Source organism: Myotis brandtii, unplaced genomic scaffold (assembly GCF_000412655.1).
Source record: "Myotis brandtii unplaced genomic scaffold, ASM41265v1 scaffold933, whole genome shotgun sequence".
Taxonomy (NCBI): Eukaryota; Metazoa; Chordata; class Mammalia; order Chiroptera; family Vespertilionidae; genus Myotis; species Myotis brandtii.
In genome coordinates this window covers 144,379-160,551 of record NW_005371850.1, presented here as the reverse complement: position 1 = coordinate 160,551, position 16,173 = coordinate 144,379, and the positions used below count along the sequence as shown (strand labels likewise).

Below are 16,173 nucleotides of genomic sequence, written 5' to 3'. Positions count from 1 at the left end.
AAGGAATCTTTACTTAAATATGAGAACAAATATGTTAGCAACATTTTACAAAGTGTTCTGGTGCTTTGTAATGGAAGTGAAAATCTTTGGTTTAAAAGTAATTTGAAAAGAAAGGTATTTTCACATTTTACAAGTAACTTAAACTGATCGACCAACCCTTAGAACTGTTACAACTCTTACTGTTATAAAATATTTACCTTATTCTTTGAGGTGGAGTACTCTCTTATTTAATCAGATCATTGTAATGTAAAAGAAAAAACCTTTATTAGATACTGAAATTATAGCCAAATATTGCAATAATCAAATTTAAATATTCAATAGGAAATGGCTTTTTGGAGTTGGGGGAGAGAAAGAAAAACAATTTTTAAACAAACTTTGAATAGCTATTTTACATACATGTTTCCTGCCTTATTTTTAATAGGGTCTTACTGGACAGAGCTCACTCAGACTATGATAGTATGTTTCGCCATCTGGATTTGGAAATGCTTTCCTCACCACAACATTCTCCAGTCAATCAGTCTGCCATTACCTCAGAAACAAATACCTCGGACAAATCTTTCTCTAAAGACCTCAGTCAGATACTAGTCAATATCAAGTCATGTAGATGGCGGCATTTTAGGCCTCGGACACCATTCCTACATGACAGTGACAATGATGAACTCTCCTGTAGAAAATTATATAGAAGTTTAACTCGAACAGGAACAGCACAACCTGGGACCCAGACATGCAGTACCTCTACGCAAAGTAAAAGTAGCAGTGGTTCAGCACACTTTGGTATGTTTATTTGTTATAATGTCATTTCTATGGAAATGTCAGGCTTATCAATTTTTTGAATATGTGGCTTATTATATTAATGACTAAAAGTCCTTTTCTCAAAGTAGTTAAGAAAAAGAAAGACCTAGGTTTAAGTATTTATTTGAATCCTGTTTGTACAAATGATTTCATTTAAACAAAACCACATACAAAGGGGTGGTTTATTACTACAGGGTGGGACAAAAGTAGGTTTACAGTTGTTCATATGGAAAATAATATAATAATTAAATAATAATACATGAATAAACTCAAGTGTTTTGCATACCCACAACTGTACAACTATTCTTCCCCCATCCTGTATTTAATGTATAAAATTTGTTTTCCTGGGAACCACAAGATTGAGCAATTATATTTTCAAAATAATATGAAAAAAAATGGACCATAAATTATTGCTCATTTCTTTAGTCTTTCACTTAGACTGCTTAAAAGTAGACCAGCAAATTAAATTGATAGACATGCAAAGTTTTATCTGTCACAGTAATTCAGAGTAATTTGTAAGAGAAAAGTAATTTTTCACAGAACAATATTTAAAAGATTATTTTAATAATTTCAGAAACATTTTTAGATATTTACTGTAGCATTATGGCTACTTTGTGAAATGTGTCTAAAATAAATGCTGTCTACTTAAAATATTTCTAAAAATTTAGCTTTCTATTTGAAAGCAATAGATGTGTTTTTTGAGGCATGTAGATTATAGAAATCCACTGTTAACCTATTGTACGCCATAAGCGTCTGTAGACGCAAGCAGGGGGACCTGCCACACACGCCAGGCGCGTCTATAAAAAAAATGTTTTCCCTAAATGGCAGCCCTGACCAACTTTAAAATCATTTTTCATGAGAATTTTCAGCTGAAAATATTCAAGAACACCAGAATTGTGAGCAATATATTTATTTTTATAATATTCATTGCAAATTGATTTTTTAAATTAAATTCAAAATACCGTGGCTTGTGGGGATGGTTTCCGTTTTGGATGCATGGTAGTTAATTGGTTAAAATTATATAATTATATTACTCCAGATTTTTGTGAAGATAACTTAAATACAGTTTTAGAAAGGACTATAAAGATATTTATTCTGTTCCCCTAATTATGTGGTAAGGCTACAGTAAAACCTTCTAATAAATATGAAAATGTGTTTATTCTTAAAGACCTCCAGAAAAGATTTCATAAATAATTTACTTTGTGGTTGGAAAAAAAGTAGTTCTATGAAGTGGAAGTCTTTTCAGCTCATAAGAAAAATAATCTTTTCAGAAATTAACTAGAAGATAATCAAAATTTTCTGAGGTTTAACAGATTATCTATAATCCCATTCATTTCAGTCTATATTATGAAGAGTCAGTTTCTGCTTTTATAGTCTTAAACAGAATGGAGGACTTGTTTATACTGTGGGTGTAGAGATTCTAAATGTATAAACTTGTAATATGTTTCCCCTGATAAAGATTTTTAAGCTATGTAAAATTCTTTGACAGTTCTCATTGAAAATTGGCATATTCCATCAATCCCCATCTTTTCCACCTCTTAGAATAGAGAAGTTGAATTGTGTAACCATCCTTAGGTTCTTGTAGTGATCTTTTTAATGTAAATTGTTTTGCTCTACAACTTAAGTAAGCATTGGTACTGTAAAACTTACTTGATTTGTGTTGGCCAAAGAATATTAAAAGGTGAACATTGAGCAGAAGTATTACCAAAAGTTTAGGTGAAAAAAATCTTCAGTAAATTCTAATTTTCTTTTTAATTATTTCCTTCCTTTATATATGTGATATGCCTTTTTTAAAATGGGTTTATCAGTTTTTTTCTGTTGCACATAATTATTTTTAGTTTTCCCTTCAATTTTACTAGAGCTTCCTTATGCTTGGAGAATAGATGCCTACAGATTGCTGTAGAGTATCACTTTTTTCTTTCATATATGTGAATATTCCAGAAACCTAAAGCTTTTCTCTTTATGCTCTGTAGAGTGCATTACAGTGGAGTTCCATCAAACATACTTTTAAGTGAATTCAACTATAGGCCCCTGGAGGAAAAAAAAAAATTAGCAGTTCAAATGTTATACAGGATTCTGAATATAATTCTACTAAAAGAATGTATTTGCTGAAGTGGCCACTATGGGAATGGGAGAAGTGAATCTTTATTTTCTCCTGATAGCATCAGTGCCTGCATTGATGCTTCATTCATAGGTTAATTATCTCACTTAAAGCAGTGTAATTATAGTTTTAAAGTTTTGGGGGGGGCGGGGACGGTTATATAACATGGCCCACAGATGCTACTTCATCTGATACTCAACCACAGAAACTCGAATCTAGTCTGATGTCAGAAGAATAACTGGCTGTGTTGGGCTTATTGAAAGAAATGGGTCTGTATCACATGATGCACTCTTGAGGATTTTGTATGAGTTAATTTTTACTTTACCAGCTTTCAAACTTACCATTATATGAGATATGAGTCAGTTGATACACTTAGCCTGCTGTTCAACCCAAATTGGTGGATTTTGATTTAGACATTTTTTATTATTCTGTCATTGTTTTAAATGTTAACTAATGTGTGCTGTGGTGTAGTGATGCCCTCTGGACTGATTTTCCCTTTTCTAAATAATCATCTATAAGGGCTTAATTATTCTCGTTTTCAAATAGGAAATTCTAAATGAGGATATCAGGAGCCCATTATTTTTAGTAAAGGGAATGAGGTTTAGCACACTAACTTTTGTAGTCTCTCTTTTAGTTACTCAGAATCTTTTTTGCTTCCCAATCTTGACCTTCTTGCATAGTTGTGTGGCCAAATGGGTAATCTGGTTAGTCAGATGCTACAGTGCTTTGTCCTTTGGATACTATACAGCAGAATGACATAATGTTGAGGGACTTAGGAAGGCTTACTATATGTGTATTTATAATTTTCAAGACTAGATTTTAGCACTTACAGATAAATTGCATTTTTAATAATCTTAATATGTGGTTTGAACGGTTTGCAAATTTTTTTTTTTTAACTGATAAAAGAACCTTTGAAATGTAGTCTTTGTTCAGTGACTAAGTATTATTTGTATGTATTTGAGTTTGGGAGATACCACATGTCAGTTAACACCTTTTATCATAACTAGAAAGGACTCTATATAATTCAAAAAGACTAAAAACAGAAAAGTGATTTTTAAACCACCATTATATGTTCAGGATTTGAATTCCTAGCTCCCAGTGAAATTTCATCAGCAAACTAAATCGGTTTTCTAAGCTCACATTTCTGCACTAAAGACTTTATTTTCATAAGTGAAAAGGAAATTTGTAGCTAGAATATTATATTCTAAGTCTCAATATCTATAGTTTACTTAATGCAATTTACTTGAGTTTGTAATATAAAATTTTAATTTTACTATAGAAAAGGAACTCTAGATTTGAGCACTGAATATTTTCTTGTTGGATTTTGTAAATCTACAAGACTTTAATCCTTATCTAAATGTGTTTCAAAATTCAGAATTGCATCCTCAACAATCTCAACTAGAACCCCTAGTAAAATACATTAACAGATGATCTACAGTTTTACAGATACACACAAGAGTAGTCATACTAAGCAGAATGTCTGACCATAGATAATTTCATGTTCAAGTCATTTGCAGCCAAAAGAATTCAGGTTCAGTCATGTTTTGCCATTAAATGTGTTACCAAACTTCTGTTTTCAAATTGGATTTCTCTGTGGCTGATAAATGTTATAAACCTCAATCTAAACTTTATCAATTCAAGCTTACTAATTAGATGTTCATACTTTAATACTGTTTGGAGTCATTTCATTTTATATTTATTTCTTCAAAGTTAACTTTTTTCTTATATTAAACTTCTTGCCTGTATGCTGCTCAAAGAACGTGTAATTGAGGGGTATCTTTTAAAATAGGTGTTTGGGTTTGTTAAGGATTTTTGTTGTTGTTATTGTTGGTTTTTAACAAAATACACATTTTGGTAATCTAGACTCCATTTTCTCAAACTGAATTTTTAAATTGTTTATTTTTTTCCTAAGTACCTGTCACCCTCCCCACCTGCACTTAGATCATTTTAGTTGATCTGCTCCAGCTAGAGGAATGTGACCTAAAGGGCAGAACCCTGAGCTACCAGTTATTTCCTTGTATAAGAATTGGACTCGTAAAATCTTAGATTATTTCATCTAAATTCCTACCCCCAGACAGTTTCTGACCTCTGCCTCTAGTGAGGGCAAATTCAACAGCTTACCTAATCAGGTTATTGTACACTTGGGTGTCTTGCTTAGAAGTTTGTCCATATATTGGACAAAAGCTACCTCCTTAAATTTAAATATTCTGGTTCCTGTTTTGCCTTTGGAAGCACATGAATATGTTTTCTTGATCTCCAACATCAAAGTGTCCTTCAAATATTTGAAGTCCTTTTGTGCCCCTTTATAATTCTCAGCTTTTAATTGTGTCCCTCACATCACTCTTCTTCACTGCCTGCCCTAGACTCCTGTTTATTAGGTGCTGAATATACAAGATTTTTTAAATACTTGATTCACACTATCAGTACATAAAATTTGATTCTCTCATATAAATAATACTAAATCTAAAACAAACTTGCCTATATCTTTTCATATTGAAAATCTCATTGGTTTGGGGGTGGGTTTTTCCCCGTCATCTAGTAAATATCTTTGTGACCTCGGATGAAAGTCTCTTCATCTCTATTAGGAGGTTGTAGGAGTAAATCACTATAAGGATCCCTCCTAATTTAAAAATTTTTGGTTCTGTGAAATGATTTTGATGCTGTCTACAAAACCATCTTGTCCATCTTTGTGTGAATTGCAAACTTTACCACACCATAATATTTGGAGGTTAGACATACAACCTAAAAACTTTCTACCTTGATAGAGATTTAGGGAAATATGGTCATTTTTATTTATTTCCGCTTAGCATTTGCTTGCACTTTGAATTATAATGACATCCAGGTGTTCTTGGTTTTCTGTATAAATAATAATGTAAAACCCAGTTCAGATTGTACTTGGCCCAGTTTACTACCTTACCAAGCTTTCCTTTCATTTACACAGCCTTTTGGATTGGAATTTTATGTCTCAGAAGAAATTTAAAATCTTAGCATTTCATGCCTAAAAAGGACTACAATCATCACTTATTTAATCTCTTCTATATTTTAGATGAACATACTGAGTCCCAAAAGGTTAAGTAACCTGCCTAGGTATACTCTACTAGTTATGATAGACCCGAGAACTAAAATAACAATCAAGATGTCTTGGCCCCCAGACTCATGGTTTTTACTACCATTGCTTCCAGCTCATACATTATCTGTACAGTTCATCAAGATCATTTATCAAAAATATCCAGAGAAAATTTTAGAACTAAACTCTAGAATATAGAGATATCTAAGAAATGGGCTAACAGTGATCTAAAATGTCAGGTGCATTGTTATTTCTAAATCCGTTCTCAGGAGGAAGTTAACAGTTGTTAAAAACTGAAAGTCACGAAACCCTCAGAGACCAAGCATTAAAATGTTGATTTAAATAGGGCAAAAATATTTGGAACCTTTATTCAAATCAACTTCCAATTATTGCTAAATTTTTTATTAAACCACACACAAATGTATATGTCTGTCTACTATACTGAACACTTGACATTAATAAAGATGAGAAAAAAATAGAGATTGAACTAAGGAAAAAACACATACACAAATACTAGCAAAGATCAACAACAGAAAATTTCCATTTATATAAATGGAGTTTTGTATATATAGGTTTTTAGTGAATGCTAAAGTATTGATTTTCTAGGTCTGTACTGACCTGATCTTCCAGAATGGTTCCTTTTTTAAAAAACTTACTGAGCATTCCCTACTAAGGAAATTCAAGACTTATGCAATTTCTCAAATTTAGGAAATTAAAGTGTAAATCTCAAGAACATATTAGCAAAACTAATAATATTATATTAATTATAAACCAGAATAAATTTTTGTAGATTTTCTTCAAGTTCTGATTCAACACATTTCTGGTATATGGAAATGGTGGTGCTGACAGAAAGTTACTTTTTTATGTCAATATTCAGGGATTATCCTATTAGTAATAAAAATCTTCCCTGTAGGAATCAGATCTGAGGATTTCAAACACAGAAAAACTCATCAAAGAACAGATATCAATTAAATAGATTTATAACACAGAATTTAAAAATCAAAAGAAATTATTTTTTTGTTCTTGTTGCCCAAAAACTTAGTTCAACTCAAGTTTAAGAGCTGGTGTAGATACTAACTTCTTTCATGATTTTCTGATCCATTCAAAATATGGTAGAATTTCTACCTAAACATGTTGTAGTTGTACAAGGTGGACGCTGTATACTGGTAGATAAAGATTCTTCATGAGTTATGTGAAAACTACAAAACTTGATGAAGTGATAATCTAGATAAATCATCAAAACAACAACAAATTAGGTGGCAGTATTTTGAAAACATTCAACTTGAGATTGAGGAAATTTGCATGATTTATTATAGATTCCCTGATACCCAGGGATGCATGATAACCCTTTTTTTGTTTTGTTTTGAAATAATTCTTACCTAAACATTGCAGGCTTCTTAAAGAAGCCTTTAAGGTCAGATGTTGTGATTGTATGTGCTTTTTTTTTTTTCCTTTTTTAATTGGCGAAATCAAAAAAAGATAAAAGGTTTCCTTTTTAAAAACTGAACACACTTTTTGGGGGGTAATAAATGAACATTTTTTTGTTTGTTTTTTTTAGAACTGAGCTCTCCATAGACAAACATAAGTAGCATAACACAGTGTCTTTCCTCAGACATCATTCTGTACAGTAAATCAACATAAACAACTCCGTTCTTATTGACTGGATTTTTTCCAGGTGGGTTATTTGAGTGGGGAAAATTAATTAACATATGGAGCCTCTTTTTTTCCAGTGTTAAACTTAAAGAATGGGTTCTTTAAAATAAAAAAGAAAGGTAATAAACCAACAACAACCTTATGTTTTATATAGAGGAAATATTTGTAATAACTAAAATTAGAAAATATGTAGAACAGTTATGTTAGGGATTGCTATCTGAATGCATTGGGACAGTAATATGAGTAAATTAGAAACCTAATGGTAATTATCAGATTTCTTCTCAAGCTCAGTGCAAAGTTGAATTTCAGATATGTGGATTTTTTAAAAAGCTGGTATTTCCATTTTACTCGAGTGTGGCAGCTTACAGAAATAATGGTTCTGCAACTTGGGAAGTGAGCAGTTCTCTTTCCTATGTTTAACTCAGGAAGTTTAATTTTGTTTTTCTTTAGATTCAACCCACTCTTGTGAAATGTGGTTGTAAGCTTAAATTTTCATTTGAAAGTGATCTTTAGCAGGACCATGAGCTTTTATCAAATGCTTTAATTTTGCACAGACTTTTTTTAATGCTGAAATTTTACTATTGTCAAAAGTGTATGGTATTGTGCATTTTTATAAAGTGTTTCCTCATTTTATGTTCAGCATTTACAGCCGAACAATACCAGCAACATCAACAGCAACTGGCACTAATGCAGAAACAGCAGCTTGCACAAATTCAGCAACAGCAAGCAAATAGTAATTCCTCCACCAACACTTCACAGGTGAGGGATTTGTCTGTCTTATGATTATCCCTCATTGTTTCCCACCAGAGTTCATCTCTAATTACCAACTGTTGTCATAGAACCTTGCATCTAACCAGCAGAAAAGTGGCTTTCACCTGAATCTACATCATAGCCATTCTATACAGGGTTTAGAAAGAACATTACAGGTGAGTATAGAAGCTGTTGTCTCTGCTCCCTATTTTAAAAAGTAAAACTAAAAAGCATAGTTATATGAGATGGAGACCCTGTCTTTAAGTCTGACCTGTAGTCTGATATACGTCTTTGATATATAATCCCATTGACACCTAACTCATTATCTTGTTATTTTAATTATTATTACAATTTATTAAAAATTATACTTCTTTTAGAAGAAATCACTTTTAAACCTAAAGCCATTTGAACACATTTAAGGCTTAAAGGCTGAGATTTAAGTCTCTATGCATCTTGGAAGAAAAATTAATGTAAAAAATTCAAGGACCTCTTAATTTCTAGGCTAAGTTCTGATATGATATTTTGTTACTTCCATTCTAAAGGGATAGTTATCTTACTATCCCAAAGGTGTGTGTATGTGTGTATATATGGTAAGTTAGGTGAAAGAAGTTTACCTACATTTATTCATTGTATGTACTTGCAGACCACTGAAATGGTTTACTAGCTTATTTCTTGTGCAACACTTTGTGTTGGAGGTTTATTTCCACGTTATAGGAGGATGATTTTGGTAATTGACATGTCCATGTTATATATTGTCACATATAAAGATCAAAATTCATAATCCTTGAGTTATAAAATTACTAGAACATTCCTCAAATTTGACTGTCAAGGGAGAGAAAGATATTCGAGTGGTTTTCCACTTTTGTTTATATTCATACTGATTTTGCTATACCGGTGTAGCTTTAATATTAATTTGTAACTAAGTGATGCTGATTAGATTTGTTTTTTATTTTCTTTTTAGGGTTTTGTTTCCAAGACTTTGGATTCTGCTAGTGCTCAATTTGCTGCTTCTGCTTTGGTGACATCAGAACAACTGATGGGATTCAAGATGAAGGATGATGTGGTGCTTGGGATTGGGGTGAATGGCGTCCTTCCAGCCTCAGGTAAGGATAATGACATTTAAATGGTTTTGATAAGATTTGTAACACATACCTATAATAAACAGCCAAATTGCACATTGTTTAGATGCTTCTTTCTTTTTCTCTAGGAGTATACAAGGGCTTACACCTCAGTAGTACTACACCAACAGCACCAGTACATATAAGTTCGTCAGCAGCAGGTTCAACTTTGTTACAGCCTTCAAACATTACACAGACTTCAAGTTCCCACAGTGCACTGAGTCATCCAGTAACTGCTGCCAATTCTGCAACAACTCAGGTTCTGATTGGGAACAACATTCGATTAACTGTACCTTCATCAGTTGCCACTGTAAACTCTATTGCCCCCTTAAATGCACGACACATACCTAGGACTTTAAGTGCTGTTCCATCGTCTGCCTTAAAGCTGGCTGCCGCAGCAAACTGTCAAGTTTCCAAGGTCCCATCTTCATCCTCTGTAGATTCAGCCCCAAGGTGAGTAGTTATTTTAAGACTAAAGGATCTAACTTAAATTCTTAGGCATTGCTCTCTACTTATTTGTGGCTTTTGCTCTTTTCTTTATATACTTTAAAAATATGTAGATGAGAATTCCTTATTTATTCTAGAACTAAACAGATAAATGTAATTCAGTATTGTTGAAAATTTGTGCCAAATGGTACAGTGAATATTGCATTTGGGATTTGGGCATCATTTTCTTAGTATGATAACAGCTTATAATGTTCTCACTCTTCTACCTCTGGATGGATGGGGTCCTCTTTTGAATGCTTCTTTGTCTATGATTTCTCCCACAGTTTTTTGTGTAGACAGAACTGATAGAACTCACATGGCTAGAGTGCTAAGCTGCTGTTAATAATGTAAATAAAGCTTACAGTATTCATGCCAGGTCAACTTTTAATGAAACCATCATTTTCTATGCTAACTTGTCTTCTTGGGTTTCAATAGACAGTTTAGAATGTTTGCTCAAGCTCTATTCTGCTTTAAATATTAATGGTAAAGTCCTGCCTTGTACAACGTACTGTGGAAAAACAAAAAGATAAGAAGTTTTCAGTTTAGGTGGAAGACAAGCATAAAAGTGTGAAAAGTTAAATAGTGTTGATTGTAAATAAGATGAAAATCATTCTAGAGGTATCACAAAGCATTATATGCTTATCGAATTAAATGTATAGATTATGGCTATAATTTCAATATTAGGAGACATCTTTTCACACCAGGAGTGTTCTGGGAATGTTCAACAAAATAAGATTAGATTTGATCTTGGGTAGTCAGAGAAAAGGAAGACAAGAGAGTTGGGGAAATATAAATGGGTTGATAGGTTAACAAGTAAACTAGTTTGTGGTTTGGGGAAGGTTAGTAGTTGAAGTTGGAGTGGTAGGAAAAGTCCAGACTGATTGTAGACTTTCTCAGCTGGCAGTGGCCTAGAAGGAGGATCAGGATTTGTAGCAACAAACTGTAGCCTTGAGTTTCCAAATCTATGCATCCCTGTCTGCGTCTGAATTTAATAGTCCTTGTCTGCTCGATACTAATCTATTATTAGTATTCTGGGTCTAGTTACAGTTAACCAATTTAATTCTTAAATATGTAATACATGGTTTTCATCAGTATAGAATTATATAGCCATGGAATATTCAAAGTATATGGAAACCATATTTTTTTAAATCCTCACCCGAGATATGTTTTTATTGATTTGAGAGAGAGATGAAAAGAGAGAAATATCAATCAGTTGCCTCCCATACATGCCCCAACCAGGGATCAAACCTGAAGCCTAGGTGTGTGCCCTGACCAGGAATCAAATCCACAACCTTTTGTTGCACTGGACAACACTTCAACCAACTAAGCCACCCGGCCAGAGGTGGAAAACTTTTTATAAAACTTATTTTAGTCCCTTTGTTTTGAAGATGAGGAAACTGAGATACAGAGACTTCTCTAGGCTCACTCAGCAGTCTAGGTGCTAGAACAACTACGGCCCTGCTCTTCCGATGCCTCATTTAGTAGCTATCCTGCTCTACTCCATATGTAAAATCTTATGTAAAGTCCTAACATGAATGAACCTCAGCCACATATATATGTTCCTTATTTTAAAATTACAAAAGGTTCAGTAAAGGTGGAAATTGAAACAAAAAACTAAAACTTGGCAATTCTTTGTGTTTTTAAATCTAGGTTGGCTACTACAATTCTGTTGGTAATATCATGGAATTTATAAGCTTGACTTCTGGTTGTGTATTTCTGATGATAAGCTATAAAGGTTCCTATTCCTCTACTTGGCTATCTTTCCCAGGAGTCAAATTTCTTTCTATTATTAAAAATATTTGAACTTTTTATTGGGAAATAGTTTTAGTTTGTTCAATTTATATTTGCTAAATTTGTTGCAGAAAAGTAATTTATTGAACTTTATTTCAACAGGGAAAATCATGAATCAGAAAAGCCAGCGCTAAACAGCATAGCAGACAATACAGTAGCGATGGAGGTGACGTAGCTTTCTCAGGAGTGGGACTGCAACCTGGGGACTTGATTAGGTGCTATGCATCAGTAGCATTTTGAATGCAGGGGATGATGGAATGCCACACATGCATTTCTGTGGCAGCTGTGGGGACTTTACAGCAGTGCTCATCTCTCATGCTTCAATTTTTCTTTCCTTACTGTTAATAGGAAAAATCAACATCTGTAAATTAAGAATACAGCAATTATCTGTACAGTACTGCATATTTGTAATACCCTTGTATATATGTTACTTGAATACAGAAATGTTCATTTGTGATGCTTTGCACTTGGGGGTGGGAGGGTGGGAGGGAAATAAATTGCAACAAAGAGTGTGAGATGTGAGATTGTATAGAGATGAAGTGTCATCACATCATGTGCATGGTGCGGAACCTGCTGTTTTATCTATTTATTGTGCCGTGTTTACAGTTTTTTTGTACACTGTACCTTCATTGGTTCCTGTGCTGTAGTAAATGTGTTAGGTAGCTGTGGACTCCTTGGTATTTTGTAAATGGTATAACATAACTTGGTTCCCCTCTGGGTCCCTGAGTTTTTTCTGTATCATGTGAAAAAAAATGGTGACATACATACAGAATTTTACAAAAATAAAAAACGCATCAGTTTAAAAAAAGGGGGGGTGGATTTTAAATGGGGATCTTCCTGGTCTATCATTAGGATAAGTAACAAGCTAAAAATGAAGTCTCTTGAATCTTCCCATCCCCTCTTGCCCACAAAGCTGTGGGTAGTTTCTGGTACTTAAAGCACTAACGTTATGTTGCTGCTCTACAAACAGCCCAGTAATCCCATTTCCTTCCACACCAAAAAGTGTTAAATCAAGTATGCAAATGGAGTCCTTACAACTGGAGTTTGTGTTGTCTTGCCCTTTTTTTTTTTTTTAGCACAAAAGAAATTGTACTTTTTTATTGTCAAATTGTTTAAAAGACTTCATTCTTTACTTGTTCTTACAAAAAGGATATAAGGGAGAAGAATGCAGTAATTACTATACGTGTATCATCATTCCAGTTTCTAAAAACAGCCAGCCAGCTTTTTTCCTTTCAAGATTCTCCAGAAGGCTGCAAGGCCAGAACCACAAATATTGGGTGCCTTCCTTTGGAAATATTTGACCTCTCTTCTGTGAAGAGAATGGTACTTAACAGACTACTACCAGTGCTTTGTCAGTACCGAAGTCTGAATGCCCAGTCCAATGGCATATAATATCTTAAAGGTTTTTAATCCCACCTGGAAAAATTGTGATAGAATTCTCACAAAATAAACCCAGGGCATTACATGTTGACAAACTAATGTGAAGTGGTCTTTTGCTTTTATTTTCACCCCAAGAACTTTTGTGTGACTTTAATTAAAATCATTCAGTAAAGAGGGACATGGGAATGGGAGTGATGACTTAAGTTCATTTTTTCAACAATTATATACTGAGTGATTACTCTGGGGTTATTTTCAGTTCAACAACAGTGAAAAATTCTTGCCCTCATGGAGTAGTTTATAATCTCATTAGATGATTAAAAACAATAAGTAAAATTTAAATGGTATTACGGTAAGTATTAGAGGGGAAGTAATGCAAGGAAGGTAGGAGAAGCTGTGCCAGGATGGTGTGGTTGATGGGCAAGGAAGGTGGTTCCATTTGATCAGAGACTTGAAGTTGGGAGGAAAGCATTGTAGGCAGAAAGAATAAGTACAAAGATTCTGAGATGGGAGTGCATGGTTTGCTAAAGGAATAGCAAGCAGTGTGGCTATTGCAGCAGTAAAGAGTAGACAGGTCAGGGAGTAACCGGGAGCCTGCTTGTGGAGGGCTTGGTCAGGGATCTTAAGGACTTTGACTTTTCCTCCACTTCAGAAAGGAGTTTGGAGCAGAGGAGTGATGTGAACAGGCTCATTCTGGCTTTGGTATACAGAATAGACTGCAGGGAAGACTAGTTAGGAAGCAAATTGTAATAATCCAAGTGAGAGATAATAGTGACAAGGATGGTAGTGAAAAGTAGTTGGATTTTGTTTATATTTTAAAGGTTGACCCAGTAAACTTTTCTCTAAGGAACTGAATAGGTGTGAGGAACATGAGAAAAAGAAGATGTAAGGATGATTGCATGGTATTTGGCCTGAGCAACTGGCCACAGTTGGAAAGCACTGTGGGAGGAGTGGGTTTGGGGGAAACTCAGTTTTGGGCTATCTGAGGTCTCCATTAGACATCCAACTAGAGATGTCATGTAGGCAGTTGCATATAAAAGTCTGGTATTTAAAGGGAGAGGTCTGAGCTGGAATTCAAAACTTGAGTCATCTTCATAGATATTAAAAGTCATGAATCTGGGTGAGATCAAGAGTGGGATTAAATCTTGGTGTAATAAATATAGCTGTCATTGATCGGGAATTCCCTGTCTCAAAGGGACAGACTTACAATTTGGGTAACTACTTTTGTTTATTCTGTTCTGTGTTCTTTAAGGAGAATATAGTGACTGATCAGTGTGACTAAAAATTTAAACTGCTGGTTTAAAGGTATTTAAATAATTAGAATTAAAATTTCTAAATGAAATCTAGCAGATAGAATGAGGCCTGGGCCCACAAAGTGCCTATATGCCTATGGATTGGGGAACAAGAAAATGAGTGCTCATCAAGCATACCCAGTCAGGAATTTGCAGAGTTGCATGGGTAGGGGTAGAAAAGTGGCAGATAGGCAAGTGATCAACATCCATGTAGCACTTACTCTCTTATTTGACCTTACCAACTCCGAGATGCAGAGAAAATACAAATGGCATCTTTCACATTTTAAAATAAGGAAATATACTCAAAACCGCATCTTTGGCCTCTAAATCCTTTGCTATTTTTCTATATATTCTACTACCAGTGTTGTAATAGCCTGAAGTGAAGGGCTTAATGCAAACATGCAGTTTAAACACTAAAATATTAGGGAAAGGGACAAAGGTTATCAAGGGAACTTTGACATCTCGTCTAGTTAATAACTACCACTTACTGTGTATTTACAATGTAATATCATATGCATAGTAATTATCTTGTTTAATCCTCACAATTACCCTTTTAAGCAGATACTAGGATTATCACCATATTGTAGGTGAGATTCACTCAAGGTTGGCTACAGTTGTTGACAGTCCAGGATTTGAACTCATCAACCAAATTCCAAAGCTATAGCCGTTTGTATCCCCTACTTAGTGGGTAAGGTAGGTAAACCGGGAAACAGATTTCTAATATAACTTCTTAGTAACCTTTGTTCCTATTTTGTTCCTAAAGAAATTGGTACTGTTGAGTCTCTTACTCTGCCATTATTATGCTTTTGTTCATTTCATAAGTAGAAGCCCAAAAACCAACCAAACTAAACTTTACCCTAGGTAAATTTTGTTTTCCCAAAAGGATAGTGTTTTCTAAACTCCAAATTTAGGAGCTGTGTTTTCACGAGTATTATAAGAATGTAGAATATGGTGCAATTTTAATGTGTAATAAGTTACAGATGGGTAAGCAGGATTTCACATTCTTCACTAATATACTTACTAGAGTAGATCTGCTTTTGTCTATTTTACATAATGTTCTACATGAATTATTTCAAAAAAATGCTATTTTAATGTTTGAAAGTAACAGCAAAAGGAATTAATAGACAAATCACACTGATTCAAAAAAATATTTCTTAACTATGTCAGGCACTATTGTAGGTGTTGGAGACACAGCACAAACATTAAAATTAGAATTAACATTAAATGCCTAATGGAGTCATCTTGAGACTTTTACAATAAATGTAACATCCAGCTTTGGAAATTAACTGTGGAATATGTTATTGCAAGAGCCAGACAAAAAAATTCAGTATTTTCCCACAAGGATATATTATGAACAAATTAGGTACAAAAGCCTCAAAAAAAAAGTTTCATATAGGCAAAATGTAAAACCATGCATTTTGCAAGAGAATCCAGTCTTAGAAAATGATCTGCCCTACTTTTGTAGTTTATAAAACAAAAGGGTTGGTCTGTAGGTTATCAGTATTGTAGAGCATGAGTCTTTACTGAATACTTTCTGTCCACTTGTATTAGTTTACTATGGCTGTACTAATAAATTACCACAAATGATGGCTTAAAACAACAGAAATTTATTTTCTCACAGTTCTGAAGTTCAAAATAACTTAATGAGTTGCAACCAAGGTGTCAGCAGATCATGCTGTCATTGGAGGCTCTAGGGAGAGAATCTGTTTCTTGTTTTTGTTGCTAAAGTTTTACATATGTCTTCTT

General features: G+C 33.8%; 2 protein-coding genes and 1 long non-coding RNA gene across 4 annotated transcripts in view; 2 read left to right on the top strand and 1 right to left on the bottom strand.

The window, feature by feature from the left end:
- The window catches only part of LOC102255279 (enhancer of polycomb homolog 1), a 93,839-nt gene extending 77,823 nt beyond the window's left edge, over positions 1 to 16,016 (top strand). Inside the window, exons 11-15 of one of the 2 annotated variants that reach the window (XM_005885881.2) lie at positions 8,254 to 8,372; positions 8,453 to 8,539; positions 9,325 to 9,466; positions 9,571 to 9,934; positions 11,861 to 16,016. In XM_005885881.2, the coding sequence (XP_005885943.1) occupies positions 8,254 to 8,372; positions 8,453 to 8,539; positions 9,325 to 9,466; positions 9,571 to 9,934; positions 11,861 to 11,933 (785 nt within the window). In that variant the 3' untranslated portion in view covers positions 11,934 to 16,016. The remainder of the gene's footprint in view (positions 1 to 8,253; positions 8,373 to 8,452; positions 8,540 to 9,324; positions 9,467 to 9,570; positions 9,935 to 11,860) is intronic. The other variant, XM_005885882.2, reaches the window with a different exon arrangement.
- On the top strand, positions 401 to 7,634 carry EPC1 (enhancer of polycomb homolog 1 (Drosophila)). Its single transcript, XM_014533067.1, has 2 exons — positions 401 to 774; positions 7,519 to 7,634. The coding sequence occupies exons 1-2, from the start codon at positions 459 to 461 to the stop codon at positions 7,533 to 7,535; spliced, it is 333 nt and encodes a 110-aa protein (XP_014388553.1). The 5' UTR covers positions 401 to 458; the 3' UTR covers positions 7,536 to 7,634.
- Positions 2,858 to 8,489, bottom strand: LOC106724703. Its single transcript, XR_001360545.1, has 4 exons — positions 8,418 to 8,489; positions 6,613 to 6,615; positions 3,898 to 3,908; positions 2,858 to 2,868 (listed from the first exon to the last, which is right to left on the bottom strand). It is a non-coding gene; the product is annotated as an uncharacterized LOC106724703 (long non-coding RNA).
- Positions 16,017 to 16,173: the final 157 nt, after the last annotated feature.